Source organism: Apaloderma vittatum, unplaced genomic scaffold (genome assembly GCF_000703405.1).
Source record: "Apaloderma vittatum isolate BGI_N311 unplaced genomic scaffold, ASM70340v1 scaffold4485, whole genome shotgun sequence".
Classification (NCBI taxonomy): domain Eukaryota; kingdom Metazoa; phylum Chordata; class Aves; order Trogoniformes; family Trogonidae; genus Apaloderma; species Apaloderma vittatum.
This window is the reverse complement of record NW_009715431.1, coordinates 159,834-179,683: the sequence shown is the minus strand read 5'-3', so window position 1 is coordinate 179,683 and position 19,850 is coordinate 159,834. Positions and strand designations below refer to the sequence as shown.

General features: G+C 44.0%; 1 protein-coding gene across 1 annotated transcript in view; it reads left to right on the top strand.

Moving 5' to 3' along the window:
• Nucleotides 1-776: 776 nt before the first annotated feature.
• Nucleotides 777-19,850, top strand: part of FGFRL1 (fibroblast growth factor receptor-like 1) — a gene marked incomplete at its 5' end in the record, with an annotated part of 178,907 nt that continues 159,833 nt past the window's right edge. Inside the window, one exon of the mRNA XM_009869142.1 lies at nt 777-886. Coding sequence (XP_009867444.1) covers nt 777-886 — 110 coding nt within the window. The remainder of the gene's footprint in view (nt 887-19,850) is intronic.

Here is a 19,850-nt window from a genome sequence, read left to right as displayed (position 1 = left end):
TGTGTGTCCTGGGGGCACGGAGTGTTTAAACCGGGGAGTTTACAACGGTGAGGAATTCAGACAGTGTTTAGAGAGTGAGAGTTTTAGGAGGAGAACAGGGTGTAATTAATGTAAACCTGATCTACCCCGGGGTTTGCGTATCGCACCGAAGACCTCTTCAAGAGTCTGGATAACTTGAGTGCGGTTTTGTTTCGGGACGCACCTCTGGAGCACACGGAAACAAGTGGGGCTTGGCGGGACGGAGGGTTGGGAGGGAAAGAAAGAGGAAAGGAAAAATCAGCACTTTGGGGAAAGTTGCGAAGCGGAGGAAGGCGAGTCCCCAGAGCCGAGCCTGTCTGAGGGGCACTGAAGCAGCAACACAAAGTTTTCTGGGCTGCTGATGGGAGAGGCAACTTTCCTCCTCCCCCTTCCTCAAGTCCCTCCACAAATTGTTAACCTGAAGTCTTGTTTTATGGCCACTTGCTAGCGTTTTGTTTGCCTTCCAGACTGGTTCTGTACAGGATACCAAAGAATTATGCATTAACTGTAAACTTAGAGGAGCTTACTGGCCTCAGTGGGTTCTTGATTTATATCAGGCTAAAGCAAAGAGGAGGGCAAAGTTTTACTTGCTGAGCACCAAGGAATGAATTACAAGTACGTTGCTCTTTCATTTGCTATTTCTGCTATTGAGTCTTTGCAATGGGTTTCAAAACTCTGCAAAGTTGTGGTTTGTTGGTTGGTTGGTTTGTTTGTTTCTTCCCCAGTAACGATTTTGTCCTCCTTTTTCTTACCTCCAGGTCTGAGAGGACAGTAGCCCGTACGACACGACGGGATCTGGTTTTCAAAATGGAATTGCAGCTCGCGCTCCTTTTCGCAGGGATAATTGCATTTTCGGACTCGGCGAGAGGTAAGGAGATCGCGCTCGCTGCAAACGCTCGGCGACTCGCAACCCTCCCTCTGCTCTGCTGGGCTCATCCTCCCCAAACACCCACGGATCCCTCAGAGGGACCCCATGAGGGAGTTGCTGTCAGCATGAACTCGTCCCCGGCACTTTGATTGTCCGTGCAGGGGCTGCAGGCTTTTGTCCACGTGTGGTGCCTCCTTACCTGCCTGTTTCGGGGCCATTGGTTTGGACGGAGCACGGTGGCTCTGGGTTTGCTGAGGTCTCTTAGGCACAGGTGAACTTCCAGGGGCTTTTCTCATGTGTGTGCAAAAATACACAGACAATTTTAAAGAAAAGCAACCACATTCCTCTGTGGATCAGAAATACCTCTCCCCTCCTGTAATCCCTCCAGCCTCTGCTCTGTATATTCCCACTAGCAAACTAAACAAACACATCCATTAACTTCCTTGGTGACAGACAAATGACAGTTCCCAACAGCAAGAGCATTTTTTAACACTGGGGCTCCGGCAGTTGATCGAATTTCAATAAACAGGTTATCCTACCAGAGACAAATTGAAATACATTGACCTGGGAGTGACAGAGTGGGTGAAAAAAAAAGTTTCTTCATGGGAAGATGCTTTAAGCAAAGCTCTCAGATCAGAAGGAGCAGTAATTTTCCCTCTGCTGTTGCCCATGTCGTACCTTGGTGGGTGCTATCCTTGGAAAGCCTGAACGAAAACCATGCTTTCAGCTCCCCCGGCTCTGGTCACAAAGGAGGGGCTGCATTGTTCCAGGAGAATGGGGGTATGGCTTTAGGATGCAGATTGCTCCAGCTGCAATTCCCAACTGTATCAGAGTTGCATGAATTGTTGAAAGACCTTTAAATCACCCAGTGCCATGGAGTTGTGAATTAAAAAGTTTAAACTTGCCCTTCGTTTGGGCCGGAGCTTGCCAAAAATAAACCTTGGGGGTAAGGATGGGAAAGGAAGGGGAATGTTACTCTAAAATGTTACTCTAACCAAGGTTTGGTTAGCGCATTGTTTTTTGTCTTTTTTGACGTTGGCTCCCAAGCAAATATTTTACAGAGGCAAATGCACTATAAAATTATTTGGCTGGAAGCTGAATGAAAAAGAAAACAGTATATAGACTGTAAGTCTTGCAAGTCTGAATTCCAGGCAAGGTTTACAATGGAGACTCAATTTAAGTTGTAGGCAATGGGCAACAGTGTATGCATTAATGTGACCTCATGGATGTATATTATTGCAATGGACTTGAGGAGCTGGGGGAGTTCTGGAAAAGATCTGAAGTGGACCGAAGACAAAATGATTTTTGTCTCTGTTGTAAGCTGAGTTTCAGCTACTTTACTAGCTGATCCTGTTTAAATTTGGTTTGCACTTGTCTTGCTCATACTCTTTTATTGCCTCTGGAAAATGAAATGCTGCAGGCTGTTGTCATGTGAAGAAGTGACAAAAAAATTAACAGTGGTAATTTCAGGACATCATCATTTTTTTTTCTGGTGGAAAGATCTTTTTAGCATAACTTTGATAGAATCATATTGGTAATTGGGTTATTTGAACTCTTTTCAGAGCTGGAAAAATCCATCCTGCAAGTGGTTGGAGAGATGGTCCTGGTTATTTAAAATGACCTAGAAATAGAGTTTAAAAAATGGGGCCAAACTCATGAAAAATGTCATTCATTCATGTGCTGATATCAAGAGAAGGAAAGTAAAGTAGAAAACAGTGTCATTGCTGTAAAAAAAATAAATAGACAAACTCCTAACGTCTAAATCCTGTTTTATACTCTTGAGGTTGAGAGTATTCTTGATAGTGGAGGACGTGGATGAAAGTTCAAACTTGTAAGTGAGCAGAGGTGGGATGCTCTCCAGTGTGTTGGAACCTTATTTTGTGGTGTCAGATATCCACAATTATTAGATGTTTGCACTGGGATAATTTCAGATTCTTGGAAAAATCTGTCCGGTGTTTAACATGCCTGCGGATTTTTTCCGAATGTATCATACCGTGCGTTCGGCTGCTGGAGATGTATAAATGTTACCTGTTTCAGTCGCTCGGGTTTTATAGACAATCCTTTGGCCAAATCTCTGCCTGAGGTCGTGAGGCTTTACTCCAGAGGAAGAAGGCCTCTTTGTTTTGGCCAAATGACATTTAGTCTCTATATCCTGATTGCAAATTAGATGTGTGTGGCCCAAAGTGTGCCAGCACCTCCTAATCTGAGGCGTCAGGAGTTAAATAGGTGCTTGCTGGCTTGCAATCAAGTGAGGAAGGTGGCTGGGGAGGTTCTGTGTGCTGGTCCTTCTCTTCTATTCAGATCAAGCCAAAGCAGTTTATGCTGGAATTAGGATGTTAATTTGGAGCCGGTTGATTGCGTGGCCGTGTTCGGGGAAGGGCTGTGCCATAGTGCATTTGCACAAGGGGGCAGAGTTAAGTTGCCCACGCACTCCTCCGGCTTTGATATTTCCTGACAGTTGAGCGTTCAGCTGCAATCTTGCGTTAAATGGTACGTTGTATTAGTCCCATATCTTCATTCTCGAAGCTTAGCCATGATGATGATGATGATTATTTTTACATCTTTATTTAGGTGATGCCTTTTAAGGCATAGGGCCACACAGAGATGACTGATTGGGCTAATGCAGCAATTTTCCCCCTCCCCTCAGCAAATGGGGTAATTTTTACGGGTTCATAGCCGCGCCTTCTGGCTCTGTCCCTTCTTGTGACCCAATGTGCCACATTGCCAATGTACAAAACACTGCAAAAAAGGAGCTATCTTAGCAAACTAAGATAAATTCTTAAGAAAGAGGCAATACATTCAAAACATCCACATAAAGCAGAGAGCAGGTCTGATTGTAGAGGTCCAGGTGTGGAACTCGCGGTGTCTGGAAGGATGAAGGATGAGGTAGCTCTGGCTGAGTTTGAATCAATGCTTTCAGGGCCAAAATTTAAAGACTTTTGGCTAAGGGCTTGTCTATACCTGCGAATGCACTGAAATAACCTTTGCAAAAAACTTAATCTGGAACAACTCCCTCAGCGACCAATCTTACTCCAGGCTAAGGATCTCCTGGAGGGCGCCTGTACCAAAAAAGTCTTCCTCAGGAGCTATTCTGGAAAATATCCAAGCCCCTTCTTTCCCTTAAGGGTGAAGACAAGAACTTTTGTGTGTTAAAAATCCACTCTTTGATAACAAAACCTGTGTGCAGTGATTTCCTAAGGGGGACTATGCCTTCAAGCTTACAGCCAAGGCGTAGGGTGGTAGTTTCAGCCCTGTTGCAGCTGCACTGGGTAGTGTCACCCCTTGACCCAGGACACTAACGCAGGTCCAGGGGCTCGTCCCTCATGTCACTCCATTCCTATTCTCTCCAAGCAGCCCTATACTGGGCATAAAAGTCCTCAATGTCCTGTCCTGGCCCTCCTCTGCGGGGACGAATACCATCTTGGGTCACTAACCTTTACTGACTATGTCCTGCAGCAGTGTGGCTCCTACCACTCCACACCTCCGGTCGGATACAGGTAATACAATCTGGTATTTTCCTGCCTGTGTTATCTGGGTGACACACAACGCAATATTTGTTGCAAATCTGTCAAGTTGCCATCGTATTCACGTTGGTGACCGTATATGGTAACGCTGGGATGTGCTTGGCTTGGCCCTGTGGCTTAAACAAGATTTCGTATGGTATGTTTAGAAGTTTTTGGTAAGAGTAGTGACAACCCTCCTGTTAGTGAGTAAACTGATATTCTGCTGGAAACTAATTAGTTTGGATGTTGATTTCATTTTCAGTGCATTGCGTAGGGAAGGGAGGAACGGGACCTTAATTGCTTTCTGCTCTGGCACTTCTCCGTGCGATACTTGGCTGGCAAACCTGCCTGATGCCTGCTTTACGGGGAATTTGCTGATGGGGCCACCTCGAAATTCAATGGTTTCATGCAGAAATAAAGTTGTGCGGCATTTGTGTTTCTCTGAATATTGGAGAAAAGGGAATAGGACGCTGGATGGTTTTTTTATTTCTTGAGAGAGGAGTTCTTTGTTCTGGTCAAGATATTTACCGTTCTGTAACTTGGGGGTTTATAAGAGTGACTGGTAGTAAACGTGGAGAAGACAAGTAATATAAGAGAGATGGTTGTTGGCTTCTGTTTTACTTCTTTATTCTTGCTGAATGGCTGTTACCAGGTGTAACCATTAGGTAATTTCTTGCTTGTAAATGAAAAGCATGTTCAGATCTAAGAGCCTGATCCAGATTTTATGTAAGGCTCCGCACATCATCTGGTTAAGTTTGGGGCATTTTTTGGATCGTGCTCCTGGGCAACTTGCTCATGAATAATCTGTCAGCATGACTTGTACCTAGAGTCAACATGACGATCTAAGAAAATTCTGGTTATTTTTTTTTTAAACCCTGGTTCCTCCCTTTTTCTGAGGCTGTCGGCTGCTTTAAATTGCGGCTGAGTTTAAACATAAAATACAGCGTGCGTCATACTGGAAAAATAGGGTTGATTTTATATTTTTTTAATTAGGAATATTACAAAACTTGACAAATTGCTCAAATATATTTGGATTTTCCTTAAAGCTTTTATAACTTTGTTTTCCAAGTCCATATGTTTCTTTGACCTTCACTAAAAGATGCAAGGAGCGTATTAAAATACGTATTTTCTGCAATGAGCTTGTACACATCGAAGACTAGACTACGAAGTCTGACTCATAGCCGCAGAAGAAACTTTCATATGCCATGAAGTGGTGATTGAGAAATTACAGGAAAGCATTTTTTTTTCAGGCAGAAAATGTCATTCAAAAGCGAAAAAGGAAAAGTGACACTTGTTAGCAAGTAGGAGCCTGGTTTTCAAGGTTTGGGACCATTGGTACTGATTTATTAACTACAGATGAAGTTTGTCATTCATCTGGCATGAATTGGATGATAGAGCTGATCTTTTCCAGTGACCCCTCCGACAATTCCGTTTTGAGCGACTGTATCGCCACAAATGACACTGGTACATCTGGGTGCAGAATGCTCGTTATGGAATAGTGTGAATGTAGTAGAGACTACATTTTTGGATTAGTTATTGGAAGAGATAAAAATTATCACCAAAAGGTGAAAATAATAATGCAGATGTCCCCTTGTGCCTACTTTGAATTTAAAAAACAATCCCCAAACAAAAAACAAAGCAACCTTTAGCCATAGCTTTATTTATTCAGTGGGAATAGAACCAGTGCAGCTTTTGGATTTTCCCGAGATGTGAAACTCCTACTTGTGTCTGCAGTGACTTGTAAAATCACTCTACTCAAAGGGTCCATGCAAATATATGGACTCTCAGCATTACAGGAGTTGGTGGAAATGTTGCCTTCTCCCCTTTCTTTCATTAATCTGCTAATTTTGTCTTGTTTCAAGGAGTTTGTCTTTCATCTGACCTCTTCCTGTGTTTTCTCGTGGGCTGCTCAAGCTGAAATGCCTTTGATCTTAGTTTGAACATTTAATTTGGATTTCTATTCCTTTTCTTGTTCTCTGTAATCAGCCTTGACTTGGAGCTTTCTCTGATAATAGTAACCCCTCCATTCGTATTTAACTGTGTTGATCTGTCCTAATTTTTTCCACCAAGGTGGAATGTTTTTGGTCATATAAGGGACTTTTTTAAAGAGTGGAGCCAGTGTGAATGCAGAAGTTTCAAAGACCACCGTCTGTTGCGAGCCCATTGAGTCTGGTGCTTGTTCATAGCAGCTCTGGTGCTAAGGTAATAGAAAAATATTTCCAAAAGTAAACTTGAATGATCTGATCCTGCTGCCCTGATGTTGTTTGAGATATGCAGGCACAGCCCGTGCCAATTTAACAGGTTAGGACCTGATTCGGAACCCGTGAGTGTTGGTGCTGTGACTCCTACTCACTGCCATGGCTTTGGATCCATCCCTGAAGGATGACTTACACATATTATCTGCAATATCAACCTTTGTATGGATCCCTCATGAATGACGACACAAAAGATGTGGGCTAAGCATGGTATTTTGGATCCTGCCATTTGCCTGCCTGACTGGACAGCTTGGACTCAGTTTTTAAAAATTTTTTTTTATTCTAGAAACACATAGCTTCTGCCTGCAGTGAGCTCAGGCTGGTGGCTGGAGCATATGCTGCCAGGGCTGAAAGCAACTTGGAAACCCATTTCTTTAACTTTGGGTCACCTCAGAGGGGTTTACTCTGAAAGAAAGGGTACCATTCTGTGGGCGATGTTACTAGGTGTGGAGGGGATGAAGACTGGCCTGACTGTTATTTAAGAAGTTTATATATGCCATTTGCTGCTGAATCTGTTCACGTCTGATTATTTTATTTTTTTTCCCCTTCCGAGTCAAATAAACATGGGCTGCGTGGAGTTTGGTTGGTTGCCCTGATTACACAGTCGCCCCATTGTATCGCAGTAGAAACACAGTATCCAGCAGTGCTGCGAATAACCTAACGTTTTTATTTCATCCCAACTGCTCCAATTTTCAGGAAGAAATTCAGCCAATAACTCCAGGCTACTTCTTCCATTAAGTGTTCAAACTTAATTTTGAGCTTCACTAAGGGAAGAAAAATGTAAATTGGGAACAGAGGCTTCTCAGAGCAGGTTAATGTTTCTCAGAACTGCTGCACTTCTATTCTCAGCCTCTCTACAAGTGGCTTCTACCTTGATGGGACCCAAAATCTTTTCTCCTTATGTCTGGTAAATTTATTCCATGGAAGATTTACACAGTCTTGGGTATCCTGTCAAGTGATTGCAAAGCAAGTAATGCAAGAGGTGTCATACCCTAGATGCCTCTTGGGTGGTGTTGACTTTGGTGGGTATTTTAGGAGCTGTCAGTATTTATGCATGTTAGATAAATACACAGGAGTGGCAGACAAATGCAGAAATGTGGACTTAATTTCTGCAATAGGCATTTAAAAAATTTACATTCTCCTTGCTGGGTTTGCTCGCACATGCCCGGTGAATAGATGGCTGTAAGAGTTTGGTACTGGCACTGTCTAGACTCTTTATGGCAGTTGTGGGCTTCCTACTTCTGCCCAGAACAAGATGTTTGGGAGAGGGGAAAAAGCTGGAGGAGAACGTGGGGCTCCAAGAGGAAATTTAGGCTGGATTAGTGAGGCCTGGTGCAGCCAGGGATTTAAATCTTCCTTCTTCTAGACAGAGGTGAATGAGGTGAGGCAAAATCAACCCCAAAGCAGGGAGAAGGGACAGTTAATCAGAGCCACCAGCCTCCCAAAGCCCAACAATCCAAACTGCGGGAGTTAGGCTGCGGCAGGTCCTGGAGCACTGTGAACTGGTTTCCTTCTGCTCCCTTTTCTTCTTGACTAATAGATTTGTATGAGTTGGAGTAATTGAGGAAGCTATTTTTCTCAGTGGTTGTTCTCACCTAAAGACATCTGTTAACACTGGTTAAGCAATGACAAGTGTCAGACAAGTCACAGGTGTAAGAACTGCATGTCAAGGATGGAAGGGTTAATGAATAACAGGCTAAACCTCTGGACATTGCGGAATATCTCCCCAGCGATACTCCAGGCTCTCAGTAAAAGGAAGAATGCTTGTTTGCCATTGACCAATTGATGTAAAACTGACTGTTAAAACTTCTTCAGAGTGCGGATATCCTTCCGAAAAGGGATGCTGTGAGCCATCTCTCTTGCCTTCCAGGTGGATCAAAATCTTTCATGTTCTGCTGCAGATTAACACAACATTTTGGTGCCATTCGCAGTGTCTCTTTAGCCACACAAGTGATACTGGGAAGTGCTTAATGTATTTTTGGGCAGTTTAAAGTGGGAAACTGTGAGAAGAGTTGCCAGCCCACATCAGGCTCTGTGTTCTGATGAGCTGTTTCATATTTCAGTATTCAGGGTTGGATATTGCTCTCCATTACAAAGGTGATACTCCCTCTAGGGTCAGTAATTTGTGGCTGAGTCGCTGTGAGCAGTATTTAAATTTATAATCCTACTAGAGAGCAGAAGTTAGGGCCTCGTAAGACCAGCTTGTGTTTCAGTTCTGTACAGTGTGGCACCGAGCCGTGGGAGGGTTCATCGTGATCTGCAACAGTTAATATAAAACTAGATTAACTGATCAGAGCTGATGAGTATCTTTCCTCCTCCTGGTATTCACAACCAATCAGAAATGCAGTATTGCTGAGGTTAATTTTGTTAAGGGCTAATGAGAGTGGAGCTCAGCTTAATCATGGCCAGGACAGGTGTTTACTTTTGCTTGGCAGGTTTGATTGACAAGGAATCGTAAACCTATTAGGGAGATATTTGCATATGCAGGGGAACTGGCTTTGGACAGTTGATTTCTAATTGCCAGATTTGTTATCTGAAAATGTTTGCCCCTGCTCTCAGCACACGTTTATAGTTTCTGGGATACAAAGAGACACGAAGTGGCAGAGGCTAGTCAGAGTATTTTGCTCGGGGGTTGGAGAAACTGTAAGTTAGAGATGGGTAATTATTTTTATCTAGACCAGAGCAAGGTCCTGCTTGTGTCACTAAGGCAGAATGTTTTTCCTGATTCTTGCTTGCTCAAACAGGGCTAGACCAGAGGATTTGGAGGATTTAAAGCAGTATTTTGTGGCAGTGATTTATACTACCCTGTCTCCTATTGGGATGAGGATTGCAGATTTACAGGGTTGGGAATTTATCCCTCTTTTCCATGCTTTACTACTAATCCCAATGGAAAAAAAAATAGCAAGGTGCTACTCAAAGTCACAGCAATAGACCTGTATATTTATAATTACTACTTATAAAGTTTCCAGTGAATGAATAAAAAAGAGAGACCCAAAAACTGCTCAGCAAAGGCAGTATTCCTCTTTTCTAGATAGTGTTGGGAGAAAAAGCTTGTCTTTCTGAAGACCACAGACTAGCTAAGTGGAGTTTGAGGCTTATTTTTCTTTTATCCTAGAAAATCCAATAAATCCAGTAAATTCTTTCAGTGTGGTCTTCCAAGAGTTTTTCAACTTTGTCTGACTCACAGATTATTTGAGTGCCATTATAGACTAGGGGTCAAGCAAGTTAATTCCCAGAACAGTATGCTGCCCTGTTTTCAAACTGTGTTAATCAGGGTTTTGAGTCAAAGCATGGTAGTTTGCTTAGTGAAATTGTTTTCCTGTTAGAAAATTACAAATAGGCTCTGACTATTCGTATTGGCTTCAGTCACCGGAGTGCTAACACCATGTGTGGAGCAAAGCCCCTGGGGATGTACTCACCGTGAATCAGGGCACCAGTGGGGGCTCATTTCCCATCTCCCAGGACTGAACTCATGAAAATGGGCTGAAACCTTATAAAAGAAAAGAAAGAAATTGTTACAGTTGCATTTATGCCTCCAGCAGGACCCAGGGAGGGCTGTGTGGAGCCCATCCGAGCTGTAACGTGAATGTCCTTTCCCAAAGGAGACATTTGGTGGAGTTATTTGGTTACGTCTCCCCCTCACCTTTTTGTAATTGACTCTTGTTTACTTTTTCCTCCTCCTTTCCCGAAGTTTATTGCCACTGATTTAGGCAGAGGAAATGAATTAACATAATTTACTGGTTTTTCGAACGAGACACATTCCCTGCGTGTAGGTATACACACGCTTGCAGTCACCCTTCCAGCGCTGTGCAGAGGAGCGTGTTTACAGAGTCTGGGTCCATTTAGGGAGAACAATACCCTGATTATGGAGGGCAGCTTTTTATTCCCAGAAACCAGAAGAAACCATTCTCTTCAAGCAGCTACTGCTCCTTGAAGGTACGGGCGGCGCGAGCTGCTGGAAGGGGGGAGTAAATCTGTTGTGGACACAGACCAGCAGCATTGTTCTCTGCGGAAGTTGATTTAGGGGTGGGGGTCAGAAATGGTCTCAGAACAAACCAAACGCCAGATTTAAGGTCTACCAGCATGCAGAGAGGTGTTGTGACATCCAGTTTAATTTCCAGTTGATAGCTGTAAGAATTCAGAGGAATTACTTGGCATTTCCCGAGCTGGCAAGATGCTGGGGAGGTTGGATGGGACGGAGATGGTAACTGAACCTCGAAGTGTTTTTGGATGGGCTGAGTTGGGTTGAAAGGTGCTGTTATGTATGAAATGCCGGTCATTTCTAATTGCAGTCATGCACCTGTGCCTGGTAGAGAATGCTGGAGCCATGTCATATGGCGCATTTGCTTCACATGATGTTGGGAAAGGTCAAGCATGTGATTTCTGTCCGGCTAAGTTGGGTCGTTAGCGGCACAAACAGGACCCCCCTTCCTCTGCCTGACTGCAGCCGCTCAGATCCTGGCAGTAAGTGCTGCTCAGGTGTGACCTCATGGCAGCTGAAGATGACTGAACTTTTCCCCATCACTGTCCTGTCCTTGTCCTGCTCTGCTCCCAGCCTTCTAACTCCCTCGTGACAGTGTGACAGCTCTTCTGACCTTGCTGTTAAGTGTTTTGAGGAGGTAACCCAGGCAGGAGGCCAACCTGGAAAGAAATATGATGGGTTAAATTGTTAGGAGAGCATGGCCTGAGTTCGCGAGATATTGCAGCATAACCACATGCAGCAAGTCCTTTCCATTCTCACTTATGGTAAGAAAGCTCAGTACTTTGGAGGACTGACCATTTATGTGAAGGTTTATAAAATGACCCTTTGGGAATATAAAATGCAGCAGGGTCCACACTGCAAAATGTAGCACTGCCTAGGTGAAGTGAATGTGAAGATTGAAAAAAAATCAGATTTGAATTGAGTCCTCCCGTGATGGATCCCATCGAATAATGTGTGTGTTACCCTTGTAGAAACTTCTCATTCAGAAGTGGTTTGGGCCGTTCTGGACAGGCAGTGATTATGCCCCATTGACTTTTGCTCTTGGTTCGGCTCAGTCACAGGGTAGCACATCGCTGACCCTTCTGCACTGGGAGATTTCAGCTTTCACATTCTGTTTCTAGACAGTTTTCTGTTTGTCCCCTTGAAATTTGGAGTCCTTTGTAGAAAAATGGGAATCTTCCTTTCTCTGTCCTCTGCTTTTGGCTTCTGAGGGAGAAGGATCATTTTGGGGAGCTGGGTAATGGGAGGTGAATGCTGGCCCTCCTATGGCATTGCTGGCTGCAGGGAAGGAGCTGCTCCATCAGGAGCACAGCTGACAGCACAGACAGGCTGCAACCAGAGCTGCTTGTGACCAAGTTCCCTCTGGTCCAGTGTGCATTAACTCTGGTATCAAGGTGAACGTGGTGTGTCACCCAGGTTTTCCTCCCCAGCCTTGGCTTTGGCTCTGTGTGGACTTCTGACTACTGACACAGCTTCAGGGGGTTGCAGGAGTAAGGCAGAGAAAACAACTTGTGCAAAATACTCCCTGCAGGTGAAAATATTTTTCCAGGGGAACAAGGCCAATAGGCTAAATAGGTAAAGCTGTGGGGCTGCATTAACAGTGCTTTTAGGGGTTTTCTGGAGGGAGGGTGTTTATATTGGCCCATGAGACCTGGTAGGTGAATTCAGTCTGGGGATGATTGATGAATGTCTAATGTGATGAGCCATGACCCTGCCCCCCGCCTGAGGAGCCTTTGCTTGCCTGTTTATTCATTTTTTTGAAAAGAAGGGAATATCCTGGTGTGTGTCCCAGTACCCATATGAAGGCTACTGGGGCTACTCTGCGTTGGAAGACTAAACTCTGGCACATTCAGGAAAAATCAGAACTTGGTACTAAATCATTTTAACTATCCCAAGGCAGCAGTGATGTTCTGTTTTTGTTTTGTTTTTTTTTGTTTTGGTTTTTTTTTTTCTGTTCTTTTTAAAATATCCTTTAAAATCTGCCAGATCTTCTCAGATGCGAGATGGGTAGGTGCTGGTTCCCATGCTGGCTCACGGACCACATTAAGGGCAACAAGAACAGGGCAATAAGAATCACTCCAGGGTCCATCCCCACATCTGTGTTGCCATGATGGCTTTCTACTGGGAGCGTGAGGGTGTGCGGTGATCTGTGGAAAAATGTGAATCTTGGCAGCAGTTCCTGATTCAAAATATCTGGGAAACACGGAGCCGGGAGGTTGAAAATACATCTTGGGGGTTTCTTTCTCCAGAAGGAAAAACAGCATCGAGCTTCTACTGAGGCAAGTGTTTGAAAGAAAAAAAATGTGCAGTATAGAATTAAAAGGGAACAGCTTAGTTATCGGACACTAATTGAAATAATAGCAGAAAGGAACAAGGCTGAATGAATTTTAATAGCTTCTTGATTTGGATCTTTGTGCTAGCGTACTTGCAGGTGCTTTCCCTTTTACTTCTGCAAGAGTAACACAGATAGCTTGCTAAATAAAAAAAAAGCCCCAAGCAGCAAACCCAATAACTTGTTTGAGGGAGATGAAAAATGCACCTAAGTAATTGAATAACTGTTGTGCTTTAACTGTTCCAGCCATAAAACCAGAAGTCTGTGGCACGTATTGGAGAGTATTTTGCTACCAGAGACATTAAGGCAGAACTGGAGGAGAACAGCAACTTCTAAAGTATTTAATATTGCTCTGGGAGAGCAGGTCAGCAAATGACCAACAGTTTCAGTTGATACAGTGGATGCAGCATAAGGAAAATTTGTTATTATAGCTGGTGTGATTCTTTTTATTTTTTTATTTTTTTTTTAGGTATTGGGGTTGGTGCCTGGAAGTTCTAATTGTACCAAAGTCTTGTTGTTGTGTTAAGGCCTGTCAAAACCAGAATGAATGGCAGACAGCCACATCCTTAAATGCAAGTTGCTAACAGCTCTTTGTATACAGACTTTGTTTTACTCTGGACAGAGGTTCTCAATGAAAACCAGACCCATTGGTCAGACGAGTTTTGTTTTATCTGAGAAAAGTGAGGTCCTGTATTTGCCTACAGCGCCCTGTGCAAAGCAGACATTGCCCTGATAAGGATTTCTTGCTGCTGCCATGACAGAGACCCACAGGACTGATAATCTTGTGCCCAAACTCCAGGCAAGTGCCCAAGGTGAAACAGGTGCAAAGATATCGTTCATGCCCGGGGTGAAGGTCTTGTGCTGTGCACCCAACGTGGTTTGCACGCATGAATCCAAGCCCAGTCATCCCCTTTCTGCTGGGTACAAACTTCATCATTGACTTTAGGGAGAGCTAGGCATTACACTAGGCATAGTTATTTTTAATGGCAACAACTGTCAGAAGTCCTAAAATGAAAAAAAAAATTCAGAGGTTATTCAATTATTTCCTTATTATTATTATTAATTATTATTCTCATCATCAAGGTGTTTTCACACATGTTAACAAGATCAGACTGCTCCCAAACTTTTCTCCATGTCCTACTGGAGCCCACCACTGGTTTTTCATCCGTCCTGGAAAAGCACCAAAAAAAAGCGAAAGTAAAATCTGAAGGAAGGGAAGAGCTGAGAAAGCCAAATTTTCTCATTGGCACAGAAAAAGAGGTTCTTCCAAAAGATTTCATTTTGCTTGGAAAGGCAAGTGGTAGTTGTTGAAAGGGCATTTAAGTGGAAAAGGGCCAAGCAGCCCTAGGCAGAACCAACACCCTCAATTGAGAAAGATTTTCAAACAGCAGTACAGTTAAGAAGTAATTAAAGTCAAATAAAACAAGGAAAATAGTGTATACACATTTATTTGAATTCATCTTGGTTAGCATTGACTGAAACCCATGTAGCCTGACATTGGAGACATGCACGGGGAAGTACAACCCAAGTATTTCAGTGCACTTTTGCAACTACAGAAGTTTCTGATCTCAGACATCATTTTATCAACTGTTTAAGCTTAAGCATCTGAAGTTCACTTGTATTCAGAGAAACAGTTTCTGTGGACCCATTCCACAGTATGTTATGCTTACCTGAAATATGGAGAAGTTAAGAGTAGGCTGAAGTAGTAGTGATTATTTCACAGGGATTCTGACGCTGGGCTTTTCCCCTTAAATTTCAGTTCCTGGGCTCATGGAAATTTGGAAATAACTCAGCTTTCAGTTGAATTTAAAAAAAAGTAATCCACAAGATTTCAGCCTTGATGATTTTGAAGGGTAGATAGAAAATACGAGTTAGGTGCATCAACCTTGTTGCCTGGCTTAGACACCAGAAAGGAAATAAAGAAAGAGCTGAAGCAAGTTTTTAATGACTCCTCTAAACTAGTCCTGTTATTTTGGAATCTTCTTTATGATTTTTGGCGCTGGGGGGGAGTAGTGCCCTTAAGAGTGACTGAGCCTGGTTGTGCAGATGCCCTCCACACTTGCAGTTCCCTGTGCTTCACTCCTCTGCCTCCCTTGCAATGTTCTCTTGGGCAAAACTTGAAAATAGAAAAAAAAAATGAAACGAGAAAAGAACATTTTGTCAGCCCAGCTGTGTCATTTCAGTTTTTGCTAGCTGTTGAGGAGGATTTGTGAGGACTCTTTTTGGGAGAAAGGGTCAGGTCAGAGGTAGAAAGCCACTCACCCTTTACCAGAGGCATTTCTAATGCAGGGGCAGCTCTCTGGGGAGTGTCTGTCTGTCTGTCCGTCCTTCCCTCTGGGGCTGACAAGAGGCAGACAGCCTCCCCCCAGCTGTTCCCTCTGTCATGTTACAAATGAGACACTGAATAGCAGCCCTTGGCCTTGAGACAGCTCTTCTCTCTCTAGCTCATTCTACCCATCAATTAATGTCAAGCAAAGATGGTTTGTAACTATTTTATAACTTTTTCAAGAGCGAGACCCTTACGCTCTCGTGAAGAGAAGTCCAGCTCCTGTGTGAGGTAGCTGCCAAAATCTGTGAGTGGTGAGTTACATGTGAGAGCAAACAGGACTTTTGTTTTTTATGAGAAAACGCTCGCCATGCAAATTCTTCCATGGAGAGTTTATCCAGAAAGAGCATCTTTGTTATACATGAGGCTGGGGAACTAAACACCTTTATCCTTTCCCATCAGGAGATGGTACTTAACACTGGTGTTGGACAAGATCTTCTGTCTTTTTGCATTTCTGATGTGCTTTGAAACCTGGTGGCTTTGCCTTTTCTCCATCCTAATGAGAGCAGGCGGCAGTTCGAGTAATTGTTCACCCTTGTAGCTCTTGGCCTGTGCAATGGGTGTGAAGAGTGAGGGGTGAATTATGAGAAAATAATTAAAAATCGTACATGGCGGAGTATTTCCTAGCAGGGAACAGCGAGACGACAGCAGAGGCTTTCAGGCCGTCTCTTACCCACTAACCCTCTCCTTTTGTGCCGACTTCCAGCAATTCGGCTGTGTGTTTTCTTAGGAACCAGCTTCCACCCAAAGGCTACTGAATTTTTCTTAAATGCCGGTTTCTGTCAGAGCTGATAAGGCAGCAGTCAGCCTGCAAAGATAACACAGGGTATGCAGGCTTCTTGGGTTTGTCTTTATTTGGATTTTTTTAGCAATTATTTGACACACGCTGAAAGCTGTCTGGAGACTAGGTTTAGTGGGTGCCCCCTGCCTCCCCCCTTTCTCTTTGGTTCCAAAATGCTTTTAAGGTGATTTGAGGAAGAAACAAAAAAAGAGTGCTAATGGAGCTGGTGAATTAGCAGTGTTTACTGAAGGGATCTGGGAAGGTGGGCAGCTGGGTCTGGATCCCAAGGGTGGCTCTGGGTCTTGCTCTTTTGATGGCTCCAGTTGGAAAACGTTCCCCCCAACCAGGGTTTAAAGAGGGTAAGGAGCAACGAAGAATTGTCCTAAATGCCCAGTCACTGGCCAAAATATGTCACGGTGTAGGAAAGCTTGTGATTAATTGTCTTTTCAACTGCCTCCCCTGACTCTGGCTCCCCTTTTCTTGAAGGGCTATCCCTGTTTGGGCTGCTGCCTTTTGTTAACCTGCAAGGGAGTGTTTACTCTTGGTTTACGTTAACTAGAAAAGAAAACTTTCCAGCCAAAAATATCGATTTACCTGTTGATGCCAATGACTTTGTTATAGGGGGCTGTCACCCTTGGCGTGTGAGATTTCAGCCCAAGAAGCCCTCAGAGATGTAAGGTGTCCCCCCATGCTCTATTCTTGCAGTGACCCTGTGTGTGCCCAGTCTGATGCAACTCTGTGCAACGGTTGCATCATGGGGCAGATCAGGACAAAGATCTGGCTGGAAATCCCACCTGAAAAAATAGAAAAAAAAGATAGTAAGTCATGGCAGAGCCCTATAGCACCTGATTTTGAACACCTCGTTGTTGGTTGTCACACCCCTTGGATGGTTTGTACAAAACATGCAATTATTGGGGGCCGGTTAGCTCAGTCAGTTGAGCGTGGCACTAACAATGCCAAGGTTGCGGGGTCGTTTCCCGTTTGGTCCCCATGTGTTGCCTGATCTAGTCGAGAGGTGGCGTCCCTGGCGGCAGGGAGGCGGGGTTAAAATCATCTCTAAGGTCACTTCCAGTTTAGGCCATTCTATGATTCAGTGGTCTTTATTATTCATTGTATTCTCAGTGATGCTTCACTATGGCTGGAATGAAGGACACCAAACACCAAGTCCCGTTTTCAAGTTCCAGTGCAATTTGTGGGCATGCTTTAAATTAATTAAGCTTCACAGCACTGCTTGGAGGAACATGTTTTATGCCTGCAGCATCATGCAGGCAGCCTAATACGGAGGGTCAGGAGCACTATGGGAACACAGAGGTTTTGTTACGCGCTTCTGCCCAGCAAATTTTTCTTGGTCTTTAATGTAACCTGTCGCATATGAAATTAATTTCCAACATGCATTTGCTCACAAAGTAGCGTTCTTCACACCAGAAATCCATAACAGTAGAAGAAACCACCACCAGATGTCTGTATTTATAGAAAACTGGCATGTTCTGTCTGGCGATGACAGAATATTTCAGTGTATTTATGAAGTGCTCGTGTTTTTAAAAATGTAGAAATCCAGTCAATATCAGTAGAACTATTCATCAGACATCTTGCTTTTTTTTTTAAAAAAAAAATTTAAGCAGCAGAACATGTTTCTTTAGTTGATACAGTACAAAAAAAGAAAAGAAGTACATTTTCCCTGCTTTGTTGTTGCTCTGTTTTTTTTCTCCAGCTTTGCAAACCTCTTGGAGCATCTCTGGCTTTAAGACAAACATTACTAGAATCTTATGCAAATTTGACTATGCATTTCTACATCTGGCACTTTTGCTTGAGAGAAAACTGTTCATGAAGCTGAAAGAATAATTTCCACTTTAGGAGTAGATTGTGCAATATTTTTCAGTTTTCAGAGTAAGCACTTCTTTTGCTTAGATGCCTTTTGTTTGGGTCATTACTGTAAAGAGTCTCAAATTTGGATCTGATCACATTGAGAGTTAAACCTGGATCAAGCCAAAGGTGTTGGAGGGTGTAGGAGCCCTGGCATGGCTGGTGGCTAAAGTGTGAAGGCCATCAGAAGTTGTGTCCTAAAGGCAGTTCAATTCTGTTCCAAACTTTCTGTGTTAGCAGCTAAATGGAGCCACTTGATGCCTCAGCATCAAGACGTTTGCTTATATACCTGACATAGACATTAGGGAATTTTCAGGATTAAAATCTGCAGAGATCTCGACAGCTCTTGGTCAGAAAGTGCTATTGGGAGGCAGGGATGCATACCTGGCAGTATATAAATTGAAGGGATTTAGATAGGTGCCCTTACACATTATGGTAACAAATGAGGAGCTGCAGAGAAACACAAGTGAGGGGGTCTCCTTGTGGGATTTACTACTGGAACACAATTGCTAATCTGTGCAATCTACAAATCAAGGTAATTTGGTTTGCTCAGGCAATTGCTAAACACAGTAGCTTGAAGGCAACTGAGGTTTGGCCTCCCAATCTCTGCTGCATGTTTGTTTTTTACAGAAAATGCCTTTGATATATGCAAGTTGTATTTCCGTGCGTTACAAATGATGGATTCCTCCCCCATATCCTGTGACAGCCTTCCCTGGAGACAGACAGTCTGTGTTGTTTTAGTGAGATGAAGAAAGATTAATGGGAAAGGTTTTGCTAGTGTTTGCAAAGACTTTCAGCAAAAGGGAAAGGCTTGGATTGAGGATTTAGTGAGAATGAAAAAGCGTTCCTGAAACCTGCTGCCTGCGTACGGGGCTCCCCTCTCAAGCAGGCAGCAGCCTGTAAAGAGCACCAGCACAGCCCTGATAAAATGAGGGTGCAAGCCTGACATGCACTCAGCTCCCTCCCTGTGCTCCTGCTCAGGTAGAACTGATCCCCCTTTATCTGCAGGTTATTTTCTGAGCCAGCTGGGCTGATGCATTGAGTCTCTGGGTGAGCGAGGAGCCTCTGTGCTACTGGGGAGTGTAAGAAGGTGGGGACATATGGGGAAGGTGCTCCAGGGGACCCCTTTGTCCCCTCTGTGGAGTCACCCCACCAGACATGGGAATGCTGTCCTGTGGTGTGAGGCCAAGGCACGGCAAGAGGTGTTCAGCTCATGGATTGTCATCTATGTGATGGTGTCTGAGCTGCCCTCAGAGTTGGTGGAGTTGTTAGTAAGCAAGGCATTGAGCTAGTATTGACCAGCTCTCTGCAGACTGTAATGGGACACTGAAATTTAGCTAAATCCTGGCTGAGTCCTGGCCATGTGTGGCTAGTAGGTTGAGAGAGGTTCTCCTCCCCCTCTACTCTGCCCTGGTGAGGCCACATCTGGAATATTGTGACCAGTTCTGGGCCCCTCAGCTCAAGAGAGACAGGGAACTGCTGGAGAGAGTCCAGTGCAGCCACAGAGATGCTGAAGGGAGTGGAACATCTCCCTGATGAAGAAAGGCTGAAGGAGCTGGGTCTCTTTAGCTTGGAGAAGAGGAGGCTGAGGGGTGACCTTATTAGTGTTTATAAATATGTCAAGGGAGAGTGTCAGGAGGACGGAGCCAGGCTCTTCTCAGTGATGTCCAATGACAGGACAAGGGACAATGGGTTCAAGCTGGAGCATGGGAGGTTCCACAGAAACATCAGGAGAAACTTTTTCCCTGTGAAGGTGACAGAGCCCTGGCACAGGCTGCCTGGGAGGGTTGTGGAGTCTCCTTCTCTGGATGTGCTCCTGTTGGACTGGATGATCTTTCGAGGTCCCTTCCAACCCTGAACATTATGCGATTCTGTGTGATAGTTAATGGCGATGCTATGGTGATGCTATATATGGTTACTCC